The sequence below is a fragment of the Neophocaena asiaeorientalis genome, unplaced genomic scaffold (genome assembly GCF_003031525.2).
Source record: "Neophocaena asiaeorientalis asiaeorientalis breed wild unplaced genomic scaffold, Neophocaena_asiaeorientalis_V1.1 scaffold521, whole genome shotgun sequence".
Lineage (NCBI taxonomy): Eukaryota > Metazoa > Chordata > Mammalia > Artiodactyla > Phocoenidae > Neophocaena > Neophocaena asiaeorientalis.
The window spans coordinates 2,961,034-2,983,432 of NW_020174712.1; the positions used below are offsets into that span (position 1 = coordinate 2,961,034).

General features: G+C 37.7%; 3 protein-coding genes across 4 annotated transcripts in view; 1 reads left to right on the forward strand and 2 right to left on the reverse strand.

Annotated features, from left to right (window-relative positions):
* Window positions 1–338, reverse strand: part of LRP2BP (LRP2 binding protein) — a 51,839-nt gene extending 51,501 nt beyond the window's left edge. The window contains exon 1 of the mRNA XM_024759959.1: window positions 259–338. Coding sequence (XP_024615727.1) covers window positions 259–291 — 33 coding nt within the window. The 5' untranslated portion in view covers window positions 292–338. The remainder of the gene's footprint in view (window positions 1–258) is intronic.
* Window positions 339–532: 194 nt separating this feature from the next.
* ANKRD37 (ankyrin repeat domain 37) lies at window positions 533–3,292 on the forward strand. Of its 2 annotated transcripts, XM_024759995.1 has the most exons (5): window positions 534–752; window positions 958–1,110; window positions 1,976–2,067; window positions 2,602–2,805; window positions 3,057–3,292. In XM_024759995.1, coding segments are annotated over exons 1-5 (477 nt in total). In that variant the 5' UTR covers window positions 534–725; the 3' UTR covers window positions 3,058–3,292. The 2 variants fall into 2 exon arrangements, with proteins under 2 accessions (XP_024615762.1, XP_024615763.1); XM_024759994.1 differs by lacking the exon at window positions 3,057–3,292 and having other exon boundaries at window positions 533–752; window positions 2,602–2,809.
* Window positions 3,293–3,361: 69 nt separating this feature from the next.
* UFSP2 (UFM1 specific peptidase 2) overlaps window positions 3,362–22,399 on the reverse strand; it is a 24,043-nt gene continuing 5,005 nt past the window's right edge. Inside the window, exons 2-12 of the mRNA XM_024760013.1 lie at window positions 20,132–20,210; window positions 17,263–17,446; window positions 17,115–17,181; window positions 14,716–14,873; window positions 14,117–14,309; window positions 12,644–12,790; window positions 10,051–10,215; window positions 9,716–9,840; window positions 8,453–8,529; window positions 7,417–7,541; window positions 3,362–3,528 (exon numbers count right to left, since the gene is read on the reverse strand). Of these exons, the coding sequence (XP_024615781.1) occupies window positions 3,442–3,528; window positions 7,417–7,541; window positions 8,453–8,529; window positions 9,716–9,840; window positions 10,051–10,215; window positions 12,644–12,790; window positions 14,117–14,309; window positions 14,716–14,873; window positions 17,115–17,181; window positions 17,263–17,446; window positions 20,132–20,210 (1,407 nt within the window). The 3' untranslated portion in view covers window positions 3,362–3,441. The remainder of the gene's footprint in view (window positions 3,529–7,416; window positions 7,542–8,452; window positions 8,530–9,715; window positions 9,841–10,050; window positions 10,216–12,643; window positions 12,791–14,116; window positions 14,310–14,715; window positions 14,874–17,114; window positions 17,182–17,262; window positions 17,447–20,131; window positions 20,211–22,399) is intronic.

The following is a 22,399-nucleotide window of genomic DNA, read 5'->3' on the forward strand; positions in this document are numbered from 1 at the left end:
CCCTAAACGTCCAGGGCCTTGAGGGACAGAGCCAAGCCTGGGGCGACTTTGAACGTGAGACAAAAAGGAATTTTCATTCCTCAGGAGCCGGAGGCTGGGACCCCGGCGCCAGCACCAAGCGTAGCAGCTTCCAAAGGTCGTGTTGCAGCCGAGCTCCTTGTAGCTCCCTGGTTTCCTGGTTACGTGCGTGCCAGCAAAAACCAAAACCTCCGCCCGCGACTTCCGCTTCCCTAAAGGGCCTAAAGAGGTGAGCACTACAGTGTGAGACGTGTCGAACTCAGCGCGCCTCATGGCGGCCGCTGAAGCCCAACCGCCCGGAATCCTGTCCCTCACAACGCACGCGCACAGGGGCTAGGGGGGGGGAGCAGCTCGGGGCCCCGCCCCAAGGCGGGCGGGCCTGACGCCTCACGCTGGGCCAATCAGCTGGCAGACCCGCGCAGCCTCCTCCTCCTTTCTCCCCGCCAGCCTTTCTGGGTTCCCGGTTGCACGTGTCAGTGTTTGTGTACGTGCAGCTGCAGCTGGGCGGAGAAACGCCGGCAGCCCAAGGTTGGGCTGCTGGGGCGCAGCCAGAGCTGTGGCGCGGCGGGGAGGGGCCGGCCCGTTGGCCCTGGGGATCTTTAAATTCTCCTGCTCTTGGGCGGCTTGTGCTCTTACCTGTTTGTCTGCAGCGAGCGCCTCACCGCTCTGCTCTCCCAAGCACTCCAGTCCTCTACTTTAGGTGGGAGATGCTGTTGCTCGATTGCAACCCCGAGGTGAGACTCAGGCTGCTTTTGCCCTGCAGGCTTAAGTCTTCTAGGGAGGGCTAGCTAGGGTGATGGCTTACTGACCACTTGGCGTTGCCAAGTCAAGCCTCTTCAGAGTTGGAAGGTTTTTGGAGTGGAGGAAGATGTTCAATCCAGGGAGGGCATGAGCCTTGACAAAGGCGAGGGCGGTGCTGGAGCTGTTCTTTTCTCTTAGGTGGATAGTCTGAGGCATCTGCTGGAGACCGGGGCCTCCGTCAACGCACCCCCGGATCCCTGCGAGCAGTCGCCTGTCCACTTGGCCGCAGGTGGCGGCCTTGCTTGCTTTCTTCTCTGGCAGCTGCAGACCGGCGCTGACCTCAACCAACAGGTAACTAGGTAACTGATTGTTGCCGTGTGCAACCCTCCCCCTCCACCCCAAATCCACACAAACACTTCTTAGACGCCGAGATATTCAGTCGTTTCAATTATTAGAAACATGACTGTCGCAGCGATGTCCAATAGAAATATAATGTGAGACACGTATGTTAAGATTTTCTAGTAGCCACATTAATGAAGTAAAACGAAACATGAAAATTTTAGTAACCTAACCCAATTAATCCAAAATATTATCATTTCATATGTAATCAATATAAAACATTACTGATATTTTACATTTTCTTTTCATGTGTCTTCTCCATCTGCTGTGTATTTTACATTTACAGCACATTTCAATTCAGACAGACTAGCCACATTTCAGGTGCTCATCAGCTGGATATATGGTTGCTGGCTACCACATGGGACAGCATTTCCAAGGTCTACAGTTCATTTCCAAAGGAACAATTGCTCCACCAAATTAAAAGTCTCAGGATAGCAATACTTGTGAGGCATGCTCACAACCAGTACAATTCCTTACAGAACTTTCTTAGGGTAGTTTGCATCTTCATTGAATATTAAAGTATGGTGAATTTTAAATTGTAATTTTTTTACTTCTGTAGGATTGTATTTTGCTTTTATTCACTTAAAACAATGTATATTTGTAGCTGTGGCTGCACATTTTTTTATTAATGACAACTTTGTATTTAATAGGGCACCAAGTGAATTTTATTTTAAAAAAAGAATTAAAAAATTCGGTCCAGTACAATGCATTTCTAACCCCGCTTCCTCAAATAGCTTCCTCAAACAATAGACTTCACCCACCAACTTCCACTAGAGTGTTTCGGGGAGAGACTAAAATGTGCTGTTTTGTCTGTAAGGATGTTTTTGGAGAAGCTCCACTACACAAAGCAGCAAAAGTTGGAAGCATGGAATGCCTCAGCCTGCTTGTAGCCAGTGATGCCCAAATTGAGTAAGTATGAAATCAGTGGCTTCAAATTGTATATTTTCTTGGATTAAACTAATCAGACTCCTACAGCTTAATTACATGATGCTTGCTGTTGATAATGTTAATGTTTAAATGTTAACTTAGGCTGTTAATGACATCTAATACTATGTATTCAATTTGAATAAATAAAAAATGGATCCTAAGCAATCAGAGATACAGTTCTATTCATCTGTTATGGCAGTGTTACATCTTAGTTTTGGTTTAGAAAAGCCATTCTATAGAAGTTCTCACTGGCTTCCTTTGCATACTTAACTCATTGTAGTGAACAAAGAATACTCTTTCATTCGTGCAAAAATAAAATGCCCACTCTGTGCTGTACTCTGTGCTAGCCATTGAGGATAAATAGTGAGCAAAAATGGAATTCCTCTATGCTTCCTTTACCTCTTCTATTCTGCAACCAACATTTGTATAAGCCCAAAGCGCCTTTGTTAGGAAGATATTAAAAAAGGCTAAACAATTGTCAACTTTTACTTAACTAATTTTTTGTCTCAAATTCAGTTTATGTAATAAGAATGGGCAAACAGCTGAAGATCTTGCTTGGTCATGTGGATTTCCAGAATGTGGCAAGTTTCTTACAACAATTAAATGTATGCAGACAATAAAACCAAGTGAACAATCCAATAAAGATCATTGTGTTCCAGTGCTCAGACAGAAACGAAGTTTTGGAAGTAAAGAAGATACAAATGGGAAAAGGAAGTGTTGGTAAGGAATTCATAGTTTCTTCTTTCTTCCTCCCTCAAGGATCTCTTATTTAGCACAGAATTTATTGTTTCATTTAAATATTGGCAGTCTTATTTCTAGTATAACTTTTCATTCTCATTAAGACATTTTAATACTGGTTGTAGTAACTACTACCAGATTCTAGAGACCAAAAATTGTCCTGCATGGTGGAAGATTGGGAAGGAAACCTTTTTAAAAAAAGTTTTTAATGTTAATATGTTTTTTAACAACAGATGTCGTATTGGTTATGAAGAGGTGTGGAGAAGGTCTTCACTTCATGCAGATCTACTGCTCAGCTACAAGCTATGGCTTTTGGCTCATCAAGTGTGTCTAAACACCTTCTAAGAAGGAGGAAAACGTTCTTCTAAGTGAAGATAACATTCAAGAATACATGTATTTATATGCCTGTAACATTCTGGTTGTGCATGCTTTGTCTTTTAATTTATTAAAGGAGTGTCTAAAGAATAAATTCTTTTCTTTGTGTAATATTTACAACCTTTACAAAAAAATCATAGAAACCATCAAACTACACCCAGGATTCAATTTGAAATTAAATTTATTCTTTATCAACAAATTTATAAAGTACAACTTTACTACAGTCTTTGAGTCCAAGATATTTTAAATAGTATTTGGTCGCTGAGGAAGACATAAGTTATAGTAAGCATTGCTGTTCCAAAAGTCTGGACCCTTCCATCCACACCAGCCCTAGATTTGGGAGAAGGGAAAGGAAAACCTTTTACAAAGTTATAGGGCTACGTGATTGAAACTGTAACATTTTACAATCCTGCTCTGTCAGCAGGGTCTTGGAATAAGGCTCTAAATACCTATATAATTCAAATATTTGAGTTCCTGTAAAGCATAGAAAAGTAGCTTATCTGGTTCCATTTCAGACAGAATTCTATGATATTTAATCATAGGAATCATTAAAAATGAAAAGCTTCATTATGGTACTGTTACTCAGTACCACATTTTATTGATTTCAAGATGCATAGTTTTATAATTCTGGCAGTCGATGGCATGTGATAGTTTAACTGGCATCTGTCCATAACAAGACTACAGACAGTGAAAAAGACTGAACTAGAAAGTGGGGAGCCACCAAATTGGCCACTGCCTTGATCCCGATTTCCCAGCAGTGGCATCTCAGCAGTGATACGTGGCAGTGAGAAATCTGAGATTGCCCTTGGAGTTGCATTCTATGCCCTTCGTTTTTCTCAGGCTGTAATCATGCCACTTTCCAATTTTATGTCAGTATTAATCCTTTTCCCCAGCAGAGAAAATTGCTTTCAAACAAAATCTCATTGTGAATATAGAAGTTTATCAAATTTCTTCTAAGGCCATTGATTTATCAATATTTTCTTAAAGACCCAGCTCACGACTTATCTGTGTTACATCATTCTGAAATGAAATGCTTTGTTTGCAAATACCTGTGAGGAGACTAGTGAGGATTCAAAATGCCACCATGTGAGTGACAGATAGTAGTTTTACCCCTTACCCTACCTAACTGGGAAGCTGCTGGGCATTCTTGCAGCAACCTGAAGTCAAAGGTCATAGTTCCTACAGGAGAAGATGGTGTGTTAGTCTGTTTTTCAGCGTGGAGGTGGGAGGGTTGAGTAGACATGCTCTTTAGGTTTTTCTTTTTTTTTTTCTTTTTTTAATAAATTTGTTTTATTTTTGGCTGCATTGGGTCTTCGTTGCTGCACATGGGCTTTCTCTAGTTGTGGTGAGCAGGGGCTACTCTTCGTTGTGGTGAGCGGGCTTCTCATTGTGGTGGCTTCTCTTGTTGGTGGAGCACGGGCTCTAGGCACGCGGGCTTCAGTAGTTGTGGCTCGTGGGCTCTAGAGCATGGGCTCGGTAGTTGTGGTACACGGGCTTAGTTGCTCCATGGCATGTGGGATCCTCCCTGACCAGGGCTCGAACCCGTGTCCCCTGCATTGGCAGGTAGATTCTTAACTGCTGTGCCACCAGGGAAGCACTAGGTTTTTCATTTTTATTCTTCTGATTGCAGAAATAAAGATATATATAAAGTTCAAATGAGGTGAAAAGTAAAAATTAAAAAAAATCCTCCATCAGTCCTGCCCCCCCCTCCACAGGTAACCACCATTAAGTTTGGTTTATTATGGTTGAGAACTGTTTCTTTACATAAACAAACTTTTTTTTATCATCTCATATTTTTCAGCAAAACTTTCTCTAATGAATTTCATGTCCTAAAATCTGTTTTCTTAATAATAAATAGAAACAAGGCTTATACTTTCTCTGTTTTAATCTTTCTGTGGTCTTTTCACACATGTGGGCCATCTCCAGGTAACCAGACTTAAATTGTTTCCCAGAGAGGTGGGTAGAGAGGGTACCCAAACCAGAAACTGGGGGAGTCAGTAGGGGAGCCAGACTTCTTTCCTTTGAGGTGACTGGCTTGGGAACTTCAAACAGGAAAGCTCCCCAAGTGGGTAAACAGAGGTCAGGCAGAGGTGCAAATGGCCCTCTGGCCCCTGCCATAGACTGAATGTGTCCAAGATTCATATGTTGAACCCTAATCCCCAATGTGATGGTATTTGGAGGTGACTGGGTTATGAGGGTAGAGCCCTCACGAATGGGATTAGTGCCCTCATTAAAAGAGGGCCCAGAGAGCTCCCTCATCCCTTCCACCATGTGAGGACAGTGAAAAAAACTACCATCTTTGAACTAGAAAGTGGGCCTCACCACCCACCAAATTGGCCAGCACTTTGATCCTGGATTCCCCAGCCTCCGGAACTGTGAGAAATAAATTTGTTGTTATAAGCCACCCAGTCTATGGTATTGTTAGAGTAGCCGGGATGGACTAATAAGACAGTGCCTTAGATTCTTGAGTCACGTGAGAGTCAACAGCACTTCTACTGATGGCCCGGCCTTGGCCTCAAGGTTTCTTGCATGTGTGAAGAGAGCAAAGGGTTTTTGCTATTATAAAGTTCTACAGAAATATAACTAGCAAAGGAGGGCTTCCCTGGTGGTGCAGTGATTAAGAATCCGCCTGCCAAGGCAGGGGACACAGGTTCGAGCCCTGGTCCGGGAAGATCCCACATGCCACGGAACAACTAAGCCCGTGCGCCACAACTACTGAGCCCACGTGCCACAACTACTGAAGCCCGTGTGCCTAGAGCCCATGCTCCGCAACAAGAGAAGCCACTGCAATGAGAAGCCCGCCCACCGCAATGAAGAGTAGCCCCCGCTCGCTGCAAATACAGAAAGCCTGCGTGCAACAATGAAGACCCAAGGCAGCCAAAAATAAAATAATTTAAAAATAAAAAGATTATTGCTAATCACATAAAACAGACATCTCAAGTTAATGCTTTAAAAAAAAAAAAACACCTAGCAAAGCAGAGTGCAGTTCTCAGAGAAGGCAAGCAGGGACAATGCCTTACTCTATCTAATCGCATCAGAAAACCCTACCTAGTTAATTCCATTTAGTCCAAAGTCCGTCAAGCCAGCCAAAAAGAAGTAATTTTCTTATCTGTATTATGCCTCTCATTAAAGTCCTAAGGCGTCTCACTGCCTTTAAGATAAAATCTGAATGCCTGGCTCCTCTGCCTGGCTCCCGGCACCCATCCCCGATTCACCTCCTGCCTGTCCCTCCAGCTATCAGCCACACCGCTTCACCAACTCTAATCATGTTAAAACTGCCACAGCTCCTGGAACATGCCCTGCTTTCCTTTCACTGTCTGTAAGTGATGCCTCTGCAGGAGCAGCCTTGTGAGCTCCAAGACCCAACGCAGCCAAAAAAAAAAAAGAGCAGAGAAACCTTTTTATGGGTACTAATGATATTGACTTAAGTGACAACATGACAAAAATGAAGGGTAGTGGTAGTGGATAGGATATATTCATTGGCTTATAGCTGGAAAGGCTGTATGCATTCTTTGTAATTTTAATATATTTGGCAAAGAATATAAAACTTATTTAAAACTCAGGTTAATTATGTCTTATAACACTTCCCTCCTAAAGATTTAGTACTGAGTTTCATGAAAATTTAGTACTAATTTCTCATGAAAACTCAGTACTAAGTCTGAATTAGTTGCCCATATATTAACTTAAATTTATACCTTCTTTAGCTGGTAGTTTAAGCATCAACAAATACTCTTAAATCTGTTTCAAATATAATTCCTTCACAGAATGAGATGAAGTTATATGTAAATAAATTAAAGGCAGTCAAGCCTCCATAATGTCCAGCATACTGCTTAACTAATTTCTGGTTAATTCTAAAATTATAAAGGTTATATACGCCACTGTATTTCAAGGCATTGATATATCTCACTATATTTATATTTATGCAAAGCTGTAAGTCTCCAGAGGAATATATTTATGAGTTTCGCATTCTATTAAGTTTAATAACTGAGAAAGTCTTGATAAATCTAAGCTAAATTTTGTCTTTCACAATTTACTTTAGTTCCCCCTTGTCCTCTGTATCTAGAGAGACAGTTACTCATCACAGCCTTAGAATCCCTCCTTACAGTGAGGACCCCTGCCCTCAGTTCATAATCCATCTTTCTGTTAGCTGCCAGTTTTCTATCCTTTGGTTCTGGGTTCTTTGCCTTGTATCTAAATTTGTGTTAAACAGACACTTACCTTTTCTAAAATAACTTGTAGATCTTCAGCGCCTGTATAATGCGGATCTAAAATCAGAAATTTTATCTGTCCTGTAATCTCATTCCATGCAACTCCTAGTATTGTGTGGGCCAAAACTCCTCCCCCTATTGAAGAGGAAATATGAAATGAGAGGGCATATATTAATCTCAACTTCCCATTCAATTTCAATTTAAAAAGATTATTTTGCCTATTAATTGATCTAACAGCATTAAAATCAACTGGCGTACACTGTAAATGACACAATGTCAAATATACTCTGAAAAGATAAAATTACATCTTTAAGACAGAAAAGAAACAATTGTATCTATAATCATATTAGGTTTATATTTCACTGCAATATCCATGGAATTACCTAGACTGGATTTAAAAAGGGCCACAGAGGGTCTAAACTCCACCCAACGGAGTAACAATCACTGCTGTTGGTACCCCTCTCACCAGCTGGGCAATGCTGCCGCTGCTCTGAGTACCTCCAATGGTGCTGCCCAGCTACTCTTTCAATATTTTCTGTATTTTGCTGAAATCTGCCTACCCGCATTTCTTACACACCAGTCTTACCTTGCCTTCTGTCATCACAGGACAAGTCTTATTTCTCACAGAATCGTGAATCTTTAGATTAGCTAATCCAATCCTCTTATTTTACAAATAAAGCCCGAGAGGTTAAGCAATTTGCATAATGTCACACAGCCAGCCAAGTTAGTGCTAGCCATGACTTACAATGCTCAGTTCAGTGACCACTGCCTCTTTTCCATTCTGCTCTCAACTCTTCAAGTATTTGAACACAGTTATCATTTCTCTTCTTAGCCTTTACTACTTCTGGTTATTATCTTTTTTGTAACTTTCCTCCTGGCCTTGGAAATTTTAAAATAATATCCAGAGGAAGTATGTATGATGTAAAAGCTAATTTTAATATGTTTAAAAATGACTGATTTTATATGCCATTACATATTTTTATTAACCATAAGTTTCACATACTCTCCACTCTACCAAAAGAACCCGAGATATCCAAACACCTTACCGATCATTACTGGCGTTCCTTCACTCTGGAAATGATTAACCAGTTCCCGTCCCTGAGAGGCTATTTCAGAACCTTGGCTAGAAAGAAACCATTTTCTATCAGATGAACTATTTCTAAGATAGTTGGGAATATATGAATAATGTTTTGCTGTGCCAAAACTCACTTTTTAATCACCATACACTTCACTACTTAATCTATCACTTATTTGTTAGCACTGATTTCCACAGCCAATCCAAACTGCAATTGTGAAATCAGAGGTATTAAAGTACTTGGACAATAAAAATAATAACACTATAGTTAGCAAGGTTGTTGTAATAGAAGATGTATTGGAAACATAAGCTCATAAATAAGGAGTAAGCTAGTGATGGTCATAGATATCAATCTTATATTAATATTTGCTCATATTTTAATACTAGAATTGTGATTAAAATATATTGGAAAAGATAAAATGAATGTATTATTTCGATACATTATTAATTTATTAAAATCTTAGGAAGAAAAAGAGTAGGAGATAAACAAAAAGGTCAGTCATAGATCAACATTTGATTTTTTCCTTTCAAGACATCTCTGCCTTAAGCATTAAAAAACTAGACCTTCTGGGGACTTCCCTGGTGGTGCAGTGGTTAAGAATCTGCCTGTGAATGCACGGGACATGGGTTCGATCCCTAGTCTGGGAAGATCCTACATGCCATGGAGCAACTAAGCCTCTGTGCCACAACTACTGAGCCTGCGCTCCCTAGAGCCCACGAACCGCAACTACTGAGCCCATGTGCTGCAACTACTGAAGCCCGTGCGCCTAGAGCCCGTGCTCCACAACAAGAGAAGCCACCGCAATGAGAAGCCCACGCACTGCAATGAAGAGTAGCCCCTGCTTACCACAACTAGAGAAAGCCCAAGCACAGCAATGAAGACCCAACACAGCCAAAAAATAAAATAAAAAACTAAAGAAAAACAAAACAAAAAAACTAGACTTTCTGTAACTCTACTCAAAACTGATATATTTGCAAGTTTTCCTCTTCCAGACGAAGATTAGGCCTAGAGCATATAAGCAGATACCACAAAGTTCACTCATAAACTCAAACATCTTCTAAAATATAACAAAAAAAATTTAGGGCTAGAAAAATGAGATTTATAAAGCAAGGAGGCAATGTGGAGGAAGAGAAAAGAGTGACAACAAATGTGGGGGAAAATGTGCTTTTTCTTTTAATAAAAATGACAAATTCTCTTTGAAATGATTTCTCAGATTTCTTAAAGTGTCCTTACCTGACAAAAAGTATTTTTGAAGTTATACCAATCAAATGGTTCAGTACCAGCTGCACCTCGATAGATCCAATCCACTGCCGTGATCCGACAAATGTTGCTGGTTTGTCCCCAGCATCAACTAGAGCCTTTGTGTATTTAAAAATACAAAAAGATCCATACACAAGACAGCTATTAAAAATTACGTTTAGGGCATTTTCCCTGATTACCAGTATTTATACTTTTTTTCTTCAAAACAGAAATAAGTCTGCACCATGAGGTAGGAATAATTATTAATGGTATATTAAGGGTTAATGAAACATCCAACTGATTACAATTCAAAATGGCATGTTCTGTACCTGCTGAATTTCTCTATGTGTTGGAATGGATCTCTCTGTGTATCCCTGGTGTCTGAACCAAGAGCAGATAGTCTGCAGAGACCGATAAGCACAGCCCCAGCCATTGTCATCGATCCGATCCTGCATATAATGATGGTAACCATATATGCCCTGGACCACAGAAATCTATATAAAAAGAAGAAACATAGTAAAATATTAACTTAAGATAGATGTATATATTATATTACACATACACATACCGAGTCATTTTACTATTCTCGGAGCTAGACTTACTTTATTTAGTTCCTTATAAAAAATTTTTTTAAAAAGAGGAAATACTCCCCAACTCTTTCAATGAGCCAGTATACTACTGATACAAAAGTAAAGTAAGAACAGTATGAGAAAAGAAAATTATAAGACAATATCATTCATGAACACAGATGCAACAATCTTAATAAAATATTAGCAAACTAAATCCAGCAGAGAATAAAAAATAATAATCATAACCAAACTATCATGAATGCAAATCTAATATTGTTTGGAGATTTGCGTTGGAAGTATTTAGGAGTAAATAGCATGATGCCTGTAATTTTCTTTGAAATGGCTCAAGGGGAAAAAAGGAGAAATGAAGCAAATATAGCAAATTGTTGACATTGTTGCATATATGTAACAAGAGACATGTACAGTAACGTTCATAGCAGGGTTGTCTAAATAGCAAAACAACCTGGGAAAAAAAATGATACCAAGGTATATTATTCAGCAATAAAGAGAACTGAACTACAGTTATACACAATACCATGGATAAATCTTAGCTACATGATATTGAGTGAAAAAGCAAGTTGCAGAAGACTATACACAGAATGACACCATTTTGGTAAAACTCAAAATCAAGCAAGACTAAAAGCAACATTGTTGAGAGAATATATACATATATGGTGAAACTATTAAAAGAAAGTGAAGTGAATGATAAACCCAAAACTCAGTATAATAGTTCCTCCTGGGTGTCGGGGAGGCAGAGGAGTGGATAGGAAGGAGAACACAGTCAGACTGGCCACGTCCTAGTTCTTAAATGGGGCAGGGAGCTCTCCAATATTGATTTCTTTACTGTGCTTTATAACTTACATGTATGTTACATGCACACATTAAGTATCATATAATAAATATTAAGAAATATATAAATGCTTCTTGCATTTTTGCAATACAGATAACCAACCCATTTCATTGTCAAAAAACAATCAGTATTTATTCAGTACCTTCTGAGTGTCCCGGCGCTTAGTAAAGAACTATTAGGAATGAAAAATGAATATATGATATAATACTTACCCTAGAAGAGTTCCAAATATAATCTGAGAGAGAAAACATTTATGTCATAATCTACGGGGAAACTATCAAGAGTTATGTTGCTTGTTAGAGACTCTAAGTTTTGTATTTCCTATTCTATGATTCTATGACTGTGACAGAACAAGATTTTCAATCAGGAACAGGTCTCTCAAGATTTCCTCCCATATAAGCAAAATAAGTGAAATCATTCAATGTCACTGAAATGTTGACTAAAGTCTCATTTGTATGCATGTAACGGTGAGTGCCCAGCCAGAGCTGTTCTATGCGAAGCTGGTCTGCCCGTAGCTCTCGCAGGTGAAGCTGCTGTCCCAAGTGCATGCTGATGGCCAGAACCGGAAGCGGGCCCCTAACTGCCCTAGGGTCAACGTTGTATCACGTACTCATCTTTAATTCTTAAGATTTCCTTACAAAGCACCTGGAGGCTCAGCAGGTATTGAATAAATGCCATGACAAGATGGGCCAATCAAGTTTTCTCTTACAGGAATTTGAATTGAGAGGTGCAGAGTGAATCAGGCAGTAAGTGCAAGGAATGAAGATGAAACAATGCATGCAATGAGCAGCTCTGAGGGAAAGTAGGAAAAGTTATGTCAGGCTGAAAAAATGAGGAAACAGAAGACGAGGCTAAGAAAAGGTAGAGTAAAGGGAAGGAACAGGCCAGTTAGGATCAAAAGCACCCCCAAAGAAAGCTGAGGAATGCCATCAAGGAGTGAGAGTACGCCTTGAAACCGAGGCCAGTCACAGCGCTGCCTTGTTCTAAGAGGCCCAGCTGTACGATTCCTATTCTTGGTTGCCCATGAGATCCTCTCTTATTAGCCTGCATGCATCCTTAGAGGAACCCTTCCCCCACACTCCTTTTCTGAGCTACCTTTAGTGAAAAGATCTACCCCTTACAACTAGGTATGTGCTGTACAGGAAACATGTAGTGCTTTATTAGCCTTTTCCTACAGTGTGAGTTGTGTAGAAATATGCCCTTAACTAGCATGATTTCTCAGGTTCAGAATGGAAATCAAATGGGACAGCCTTTAAAGAAATTAAGGAATGGAATTTTAGTAAGAGAAATGTGCTACACACTATCTATTCCTAACCTTTTTAGACCACTGTGAATTACTGCTATCTTAAGCAATGATCATTAAAAGAAAAGGGTGGCAAAGTATGTTTTAGGGACGATGATACCCGTTATGAATTGATCCTTACAACTTCCACTGGGTACAGACAAAAAACAACTAATGACACTTATGATCAATTGACTCACATAAAGAATTACTAAACTCACCATACCAGTCTCTATGTTAGGTGGATTGAGATAAGTATGTGGATTTCTAATGTAACCATCTTTGTATGGTTCATCTGGAAAGTGGTAAGCATTAGACCTTTTGAAATAAGGTCTGTCATGAGGCAGGTTGAAGAGATCGTGTAACTCCTAAATGAAATCAGAATCAAGAGGAAAGAAGAGAAAAAAAGTTAAATGATTTAGATTCCTAGTCAATAAATAAACTCAAACTAGATACAAAACAGAAAATTTACTATATATTGGTTATAAATGTTATCAAACTCACTTATGATTTAATTCACTAAGGTCAAAGAAAGTGAGATTTAAACTAAAACCAAAAATGATTTATTTTTGTTTATCTATGTATATGGATAGAAACTGGAAGGGAATGTAGGAAAATGATAATAATTCGTTAGAGTCAGAGAACTGAGATTATTTAAAATTACTCACTATAACACACTCTGTTAAAATACATCCAGGCTAAAGACTGGTTTTGAAACAGCCTCATAAATGAGTAAATTATAATTAACAATGATATAATTATATCAAAATATTTTTTAAAAATCATGCTTAGAGTACTTAACAAATATAAGGGGTAGTGATTAAATTATAGAGATTGGTGGCATGAAACCAACCAATACGGCATCAGAATAAAAATACACATATATGTTTAAAAGGCAATATATTCCTGAATGTTAAAAACACATTAATAGTTACTTTGAAAAGTCTGACATCTTCTTTTGCTATTTCCTATGTATTCTAGCAGTTTGAATGGGATCATTAGCGTATGTAACTGTTGCCTCTGCAAGTCAATTCATCTGGCACTTACAGAGAGGTACAGAGGGTTACATTGTTATATCTCTTTTCAGGAACAGAAGAAACTGGGAAGATAGTCCCATGGTATAATTTGATGGATGCCAGGCAAGGCCACACATCAAAAATACGTACTCCCAAACCAGTCATTTTACCAAGAAATCTCATTTCTTTGAATGCTGATCATGTTTTCTTCAAGATGCCTCTAATAAAACCCAAATAACCCTCGGACTTGGGGGATGGAGTAATACTATAAATCCTAATTAGAAACAGCATAAATCCTAATTTCCCTTCTCAGACTCTAATCTTGTCTCTCACAAATCTGGAAGTAACGGAAGAGAAAAGGAATATATTAAGTAACCCTCATCAGCTGCTCCAGGCATGTAAGCATCTTTTCAGTTCTAAATTTCATTATAGAAAAATAACATATGAACTACACTGAACATATGAAATTTAAGTTACATATGGTTTAGCAAAGTATTTTTTTATTAATAATACTTTAAAAAGTTATAGAACAGAAGTTAAATAGGTGTAAAGCTAATAGTCTGCGTCCACACTTTAAAATTAAATCACAAAACAATGTCCATTTATTAGAAACACATAATTAAACACAAAACGAATGATAGCTGTATTTTTTTTTAAGAAAAAATGAATTGGTTTCACCTTTCTGTAGGCCTGCAGCTGATCATCTGGAATTCCTGATGGATATGAAATTGTTACAAGATTTTTTTCCCCTGGTAATAAAAAGTGCAGTGGTTCAGGGACCACGATAGATGTTCCTTTCATGTATTTCAAAATGCATTTTTCCATATCAGTTAGTTGATTATGAATTGCATCAACTAGACGTTTACGAACTCTGAGGGGGAGAAAATATACAAGTGCATTAACAGAAGTTATAGTAGTTTATGATACATGAAAGTGTCGAGTGACTATATTCCTAATGTATCCTTGATTGGACCAGGTTTATTAAAGGAAGTCTAAAAAATGCAAAGTTAAATGTTAAATAAACTAAATTTCCTCTGTGTAGATAAAGGGAAAACCCTACAGGTTTTGCACATTACTCTACTTCCTCCAATAAACATCTAATTACTAGATGACTCTTAGTTTAATAATAAAGAGTAAATCATAGTAAATGATTTAATAGTAAATAGTAAAAACAACAACAACCCTGAATATGCCTATATGATAATTTAAAATGAGCTCTGATTACTTTGGGAGAGGGTCCTCATTTAAACGTGGCAGTAGTATTAGAAAATACCTACTTTCCCCACGTTTCTTCTGGAGCAACAGGTACAACTGCATCGACTGGTAAAGTCATATTAACATAGTGGTGTCCTCCGCTTTCTCTTTCAATGATGGGTGTTACAGCTGCCAGAGGGGTTGACATTTCCAGCATAAGATCTATATTTACTATCTGATGCTATAAAGATAAACAGTAAAAGTTAACTTGTAGAACATCGAACAATAATATAAAAGGTAAGTAAAAGGACTTTTTAAGGACCATATAAGCTATATTACAGTAAATTATTGAAAAGCACAAATCTTAGCTTAAAGAAATAATCTTCCCTGCTTCAAAATAATCTGAGGAGAAGGGGAGAGTGAGTGGGAAGTAAAGGTGAAATCAGATTGATAACGTACTGGTAAACATTAAAGTTAGGTTCACCAGGCTTCATTTAACTATTTTCTCTACTTTTGTATACATTTAAAAATTTCAAAACAAAACAAAACAAATCAAATGAACAAGATACAATAACCACACACTGAAGCAACTTTTAAACATATATTATGACTATATACCTGTGGTCTAAAGACATAAAAAACTATAAAAAAATATTGAACTCTATTAGTAGGTTTGATTTTGACAGTGGTATGGGAAAACAATTCTGAAAATGATTTCTGTATATTAAACAAATTTAGCAAAATATTAAGAGTACTGGAAGCCAGGTTTCTCACTGGGAAAAGGTCAGGAATTGTGTGAGGCTGAAGTAGAACTGGAGGTATAATATGATTTACACAGATAAATATGGATGTATGTGTTATATATGTATAGTATGTATATATACATGTGTGTGTTCCTTGGGGAAATGGCTGATTCCTGAGCTAGAACAAGGCAAGTACAAGATGTGTCTGGAACATCCTGTGGAAGAAAGCAGCAAGTACTCAAAAATATGGTGTCAAGAGGACACTGGAGCCAGCATGAAGTTTCTATTGGCCAAATCTTAGAAAATGTGAGCATCAAAATAACTAAGGACAGTAACAGTAACAGATAACTCTTTGCATAAAATAGGAATCCATGCTTCCATGCAGTTAATAAACAAACAGGGAAATGGAAAATCTCCCCCTCACAGTATAATGTCATCTAATAAGTGTAAAAGGAAACGACAGACTTAGAAAAATCACTATTTTGCAACCATCAGATTAATGCTAGATTCTGGCAAAAATTATCAATTGATGTTAGAAGTGATGGGTGAAAACCTGATGAGGAACAGGATATATATATAAACTCAAGATATCTTCCCACAAAATACTTACTAATTTTAAGGGCAAAAAATAGTACCCTCACCGTGGAGAACACTGGCAGATACCACATTAAATGATCAAAGTTAACATCACTAATACAAGAACAAACTGAGCATATGCTTCTTTCATATGACGTGCTGAGAAGGACACACATTACCTCTGTGGTATTCCTACCAACAATGACCACATGAATCTATCACCAGGAAGCCTAAAACAAACCCAAACCCAAACTGAGGAACATTCTACAAAAGAACTGACCCGTATCCCTCAAAATGTCAAGCTCCAACGACTGGTAATTCTCAAATCCTTATCCACAGCCCACAGTTTTTTTGTACACACTCCACATTTATAAATCTAACAGCTCATGTGGACTCCTCACTGCTGTCTAAAACATAATGTGACCGAAACTGACCTCATGTCTTCCCCATCTTCCATCTTTACCCAAGCAAGAAGCTGGTCATCCCACATCCAATTAGTTTCCAGATATAACCTATTCAATCCCCTAAATAGTTCTTGTATCCATTCCCTCCTCTTTATTACCGTAGCTATGTTTTGGTCTGGCTTCTCCTGAGTGGTCCCTGCCCACATCTCCAACCTCACGTCCACTCTATTTTCCTTACTAGTCTGGAAAAACACTAAAGGTATACTAACTTTGTACAACTTCCTGCCTTGAAGCAGCAGCTCCATTTTTCATCTCCAATATCTGGCAAAGTTTGTGGCACGTGGCAGGTACTCAATAGTACTGGTTCAAAAATCAACAGAACCAAAACAGTGTGAAGAAAAGTAAATCATTTATTATTTACTACCTCATATAGCATAATGTGTCACTGTCATGTTTCAGAATGACCCCTTTTTATTTGTTTTAAAATAATTTGTAAACGGACTCAAGCTGTTTTATTTCTGTGGGAGCAAACAAGGCATCCAAAAAACCCATTTAAGATATATATTATAATGGGACAAAAGTTTAGATATGTACACCAGAGATATAACCTCTGGCAAGACATTTAATTTTTCTGGACCTGAATAATCTGATCTGTAAAAAAAATAAGAAAGTTGGGTTAAGTAATTTCTAAGATCTCACTCAACTCCAAATTCAAGGATTGAACATTTTTATCACTAAGAAGACAGGTGATTTGCTTACCATGTCTGACAACTTTCTGTCTTTCTTCCTCATGAATTTTCGTTTTGTATCTTCTTCCTGTTCAAATCTAAATTTTTAATACACAGAGATGTTTACCATACGAAATGACGTTGTGAAAACACTTCTAGCCATCTTCAAGCATACTCACTGAATAAAGCGCATTATGTTCTTACAGGTGGAACTATCAGTCAGTTCTCCTGGAATGGTGTTCATGTCACTGTTAGGCCATATGTACACTGAACTGTGGCAGATTCGGAACACAAGTGCATTTGAAGAAAGCTTGGTTGACAGGTCACTCAACATATGTTTTAGTGCTTTCTTGACAAAAATTTCTAAATTAAAAGAACATAAATAGAATAAGAAAAATTGTAAACTTTTCAACATGAATGCTTCCAAGCACACAAAAGTACAGCACAGTAAAACTGACCCCCAAATATCCATTCCCTATATTCAATACTATAAAAACATTTTTTTTGCCTTTTTTAAAAAAAAGTTGACATAAAATTCATAGACCATAAAATTCACTGTTTCATGTGTACATTTCAGTTGCTTTTAGTATACGACAAGGTGTAAAATCATCACTATTTAATTCCAGAACATTTCATCACCCCCAAAGAAACCCTGGCCTGACCAGAGGTCATTCCCCATTCTCCCGTGGCAAATCACTAACCTACTTTTGGTCTCTATAGATCTGCCTATTTTGGATACTTCATAGAAATGGAATCACACATTACGTGGCCTTTTGTGCCTGGCTTCTTTCACTCGGCCTAATACTTTCAAGATTCACCCATATTGTGAACTCATCCATAGCATGAATTAGCACTTCACTCTTTTTATGGCTGAATAATACTCCATTGTATGAGCAAAACATGTTTTGTTCATCCATTCATAAGCTGATACACATTTGGGTTGTTTCTACTTTTTGGTTATCGCGAATAATGCTGTTATGAACATTTGTGCACAAGTTATTGTGTGGACATACGTTTTTAATTCTCTTAGGTGATCACCTAGGAAGAATTGCTGGGTCATACGGTAACTGTCTTTTTGAGGAATTGCCAAACTGTTTTCCAAAGAAACTGCACCATTTTATATTCCCATCAGCAATGTATAAGGATTCCAATTACTCTCAAAATACCTTAGTACTTATAGCAATAAAACTACTGAATGAAATTTAAATTTCTTTATAGTTCCATTCTTCCTTGGACTATATCCCACTAAGACTGTACAAAGTACTGTGCCTTGAAGTCACAGTTTTTTTCTCTGTGTGCTATGTCATCAACCTGATATTTGTCTGACTTCATTTTCAGGGATTTCCTTTTTACTTTACAGAATTTTTTAAATATGAAAAACATTTTCATGATTCCAAAGTCAAAACTATAAAATAGATATATCTGAAGAAGACAATATTTAAATACTTGTCCTAGCTTTATACTCCTAAATCCTAAACCTAGTTAACCTTGTGATTAAAATACTTATTTAACTATCACACTGATATCTTCATAAATAAATACCTTGAGATTGTGGTAGAGAAAAGATTACTTGTAACAAGTCAGATTAAAAGATATCCTGATATGTTTTAGATTTTTAGCTGCACTACAAAAGACAAACATAATTCCTGGATTACCTTCTGTTTATCCCTGAAGGACCATGAGGTAAAGTACCTAAATAATTGTGATGTCTTTAAGTTAAGCACCTTCTTCCCCTCAATTTCCTCATTAATGATTCCCTTCATTGAGTGTTTCAAAGAGTTTGATACAGGAGGAGGAATACTATCAAGTCAGAAGAAAAGCTCAAATACATTAATCACTAGGTAAAAAGTATCTGTAGTCCTTATTTACATTTGAAATTACATCATTATACCTGGTGACTAATATATTAGTTATACTTTGTGATAAGTTCATAGCAAAATATACCTTCAATTTATATTAAGTTGTAAAATGTAAGGCTTTATCCATACAAGTAACATATTAAGGAACAACAATACTGATAAGATAGGCCTAAAAGTGAGTTTTAGTCCTTGCAAAATGATTCTTATCTTGATGGCACATTAGAGAGTCACCTAAAAAGCTTACTGATGCCCGAGTCTCTGTCCTTAGAGACTTTAATTGGCCTGGAAGTGGGGATTCAAATGTGGACCAAGATTGAGAACAACTGTCTAATATGAAGGGATGGGTCAGAAAGAACATTCAGCTTTCACTCCCTCTTTCCAAAGGGCCAGTAAATAATCGTCAGCTGGTATCTCCTTCAAGGAACTCTGACACTGCTTATTCCTTATCTTTCTGAACTTCTTTGTGGCTCCTGACACCACTGATCACGCTTTTCTTGAGTGATTTCATTTAGTATCAAGGTATTAACTAGCATCCTTGAGAGATATTAAGTTCTCTTCTCTCCAGTTCTGAACACTCCCCACTAAGTTTCAGGCTCAAATGACCAAATGCCTGTTGGGAGCTGGCACTTGGCTTACTGTGGCATCGCAAATGAAACACTTCTCAAACACAGCTCTTCATCTTCTTCCTCTGTTATTCGCTGCCTCAGTTGTCAGAAACAACTGAGTCAGAAACAGGAAGACATCCTAGAATTTGGTTTATACAAACACTGCTGATTTTTCTCCCATAGAGCTTGCCTACCATTCCTAAACAACATGACATTCAAAAGGGTGGGCTCTTGAGACTCAGGGTTATGTACAGTTGTAAGTCTACAACGTACAAGTCTGGGTGCCTCTTTATATTGTGCTCATGGGGGATATTTATATTTACCGTGACAATTTTCTTTGAGAGGGCAGTAAAGTTTCTTAAGTAAGGGGACACCTTTTCCTAATGTGCACAGAGAGCCCCATGGGCTAGAGGTGGTGGGGAACAGTGTCTAAGTTTAAATCCAATTTATATCACTTACTAACTATATGACCTTAGACAGTTTATTCATCCTATCTCTCAGTTTCATGTGCAAAATGGTAAGAATCTCACTATATTTCATAATCAATTTTATAATAAAAAAGCAGAGTATTTGGGCAGACCTACCATTAGGAGTAGCTAGCTGAAAAGCTAGATCAAGGCCGCCTCTCATTCTGAAGAGTATATCCACAGTCTCTGAAATAACCTAAGACAAATGAAACCAAAATTTCATTGTAAAACAAAAACTCATCCTCATATAAATTAGAATCAAACTGAATTTAGGTTTAGGCATTAATTAACCTTGATTTTTCAAGCTATTTCATGAGTTAATTCCTTGTTTTATGGAGAAAAACAAAACACCCTAAATTCTAAATTAGAGGTTCTCAACCTTTGTTCCACATTGAAATCACCTGAGAAGTTTAAAATACTGATTCCTGGGCTACACCCCCCGAGATTCTGATTAATTGGTCTGGGGAGGGTCTAGGCACAAGGATATTTAAAACGTCCTCCATGTGAATGAGTCTAATGGGAAAAGGTTGAGGACCACAGCTCTAAGAAAGTATTTCTAAATTACAGTTTTAATAAATATAGGGTTTAACAATGACATGAAAAGATCAATGGAAAATAACTAGTTTAAGAATGGGACAAAAACACTGACCCTATTATGATAAGAATTGATGGTCAAGACAATGAGAGGAAACTACTATATCACTGACAGTGGGAGTATAAACTCTTAGAATTCTTCATAGGGTGATATGGCAATAAAAATCAAAAGCCTTATATTCACGAGCAGAAGCAAGAAGAACTACAGTCCTGCAGCCTGTGGAACAAAAACCACATTCACAGAAAGACCTTACACAATAGACAGATCATCCACAATGAAACTAAATAAGTAAACAGAAGCTTTAAATGACACAATAGACCAGATAGCTTTAATTATACAATAACTGAAATGAAAACTACACTAAAAGGAATCAACAGCAGAATAATTGAGGCAGAAGAATGGATAAGTGACCTGGAGGACAGAATGGTGGAATTCACTGCTGCAGAACAGAATAAAGAAAAAAGAAGGAAAAGAAATGAAGACAGCCTAAGAGACCTCTGGGACAACATTAAATGCAACAACATTTGCATTATAGGAGTCCCAGAAGGAGAAGAGAGAGAGAAAGGACCTGAGAAAATATTCGAAGAGATTATAGTTGAAAACTTCGCTAACATGGGAAAGGAAATAGCCACCCAAGTCCAGGAAGTGCAGAGAGTCCCATATAGGATAAACCCAAGGAGAACCACACTAAGACACACAAGAATCAAATTGGCAAAAATTAAAGACAAAGAAAAATTATTGAAAGCAGCAAGGGAAAAACGACAAATAACATACAAGGGAACTCCCGTAAGGTTAACAGCTGATTTCTCAGCAGAAACTCTACAAGCCGGAAGGGAGTGGCATGATATACTTAAAGTGATGAAAGGGAAGAAACTAACCAAGATTACTCTATCCGGCAAGGATCTCATTCAGATTCGATGGAGAAATCAAAACCTTTACAGACAAACAAAAGCTAAGAGAATTCAGCATCACCAAACCAGCTCCAGAACAAATGTGAAAGAACGTCTCTAAGTAGGAAACACAAGAGACAAAAACAAACCCAAAACAATTAAGAAAATGGTCATAGGAAAACACATATCGATAATTACCTTAAATGTGAATGGATTAAATGCTCCAACCAAAAGACACAAGCTGGCTGAATGGATACAAAAACAAGACCCATATATATGCTGTCTACAACAGACCGACTTCAGACCTAGGGACACATACAGACTGAAAGTGAGGGGATGGAAAAAGATATTCCATGCAAATGGAAATCAAAAGAAAGCTGGAGTAACAATACTCATATCAGATAAAATAGACTTTAAAATAAAGAATGTTACAAGAGACAAGGAAGAACACTACATAATGATCAAGGGATCAATCCAAGAAGAAGATATAACAATTATAAATATATATGCACCCAACATAGGAGCACCTCAATACATAAGGCAAATGCTAACAGCTATAAAACAGGAAATCGACAGCAACACAAAAATAGTGGGGGACTTTAACACCTCCCTTACACAATAGACAGATCATCCACAATGAAACTAAATAAGTAAACAGAAGCTTTAAATGACACAATAGACCAGATAGCTTTAATTGATATTTATAGGACATTCCATCCAAAAACAGCAGGTTACACTTTCTTCTCAAGTGCGCACAGAACATTCTCCAGGATAGATCATATCTTGGGTCACAAATCAAGCCTCAGTAAATTTAAGAAAATTGAAATCATAACAAGCATCTTTTCTGACCACAATGCTGTGAGATTAGAAATGAATTACAGGGAAAAAAACGTAAAAAAC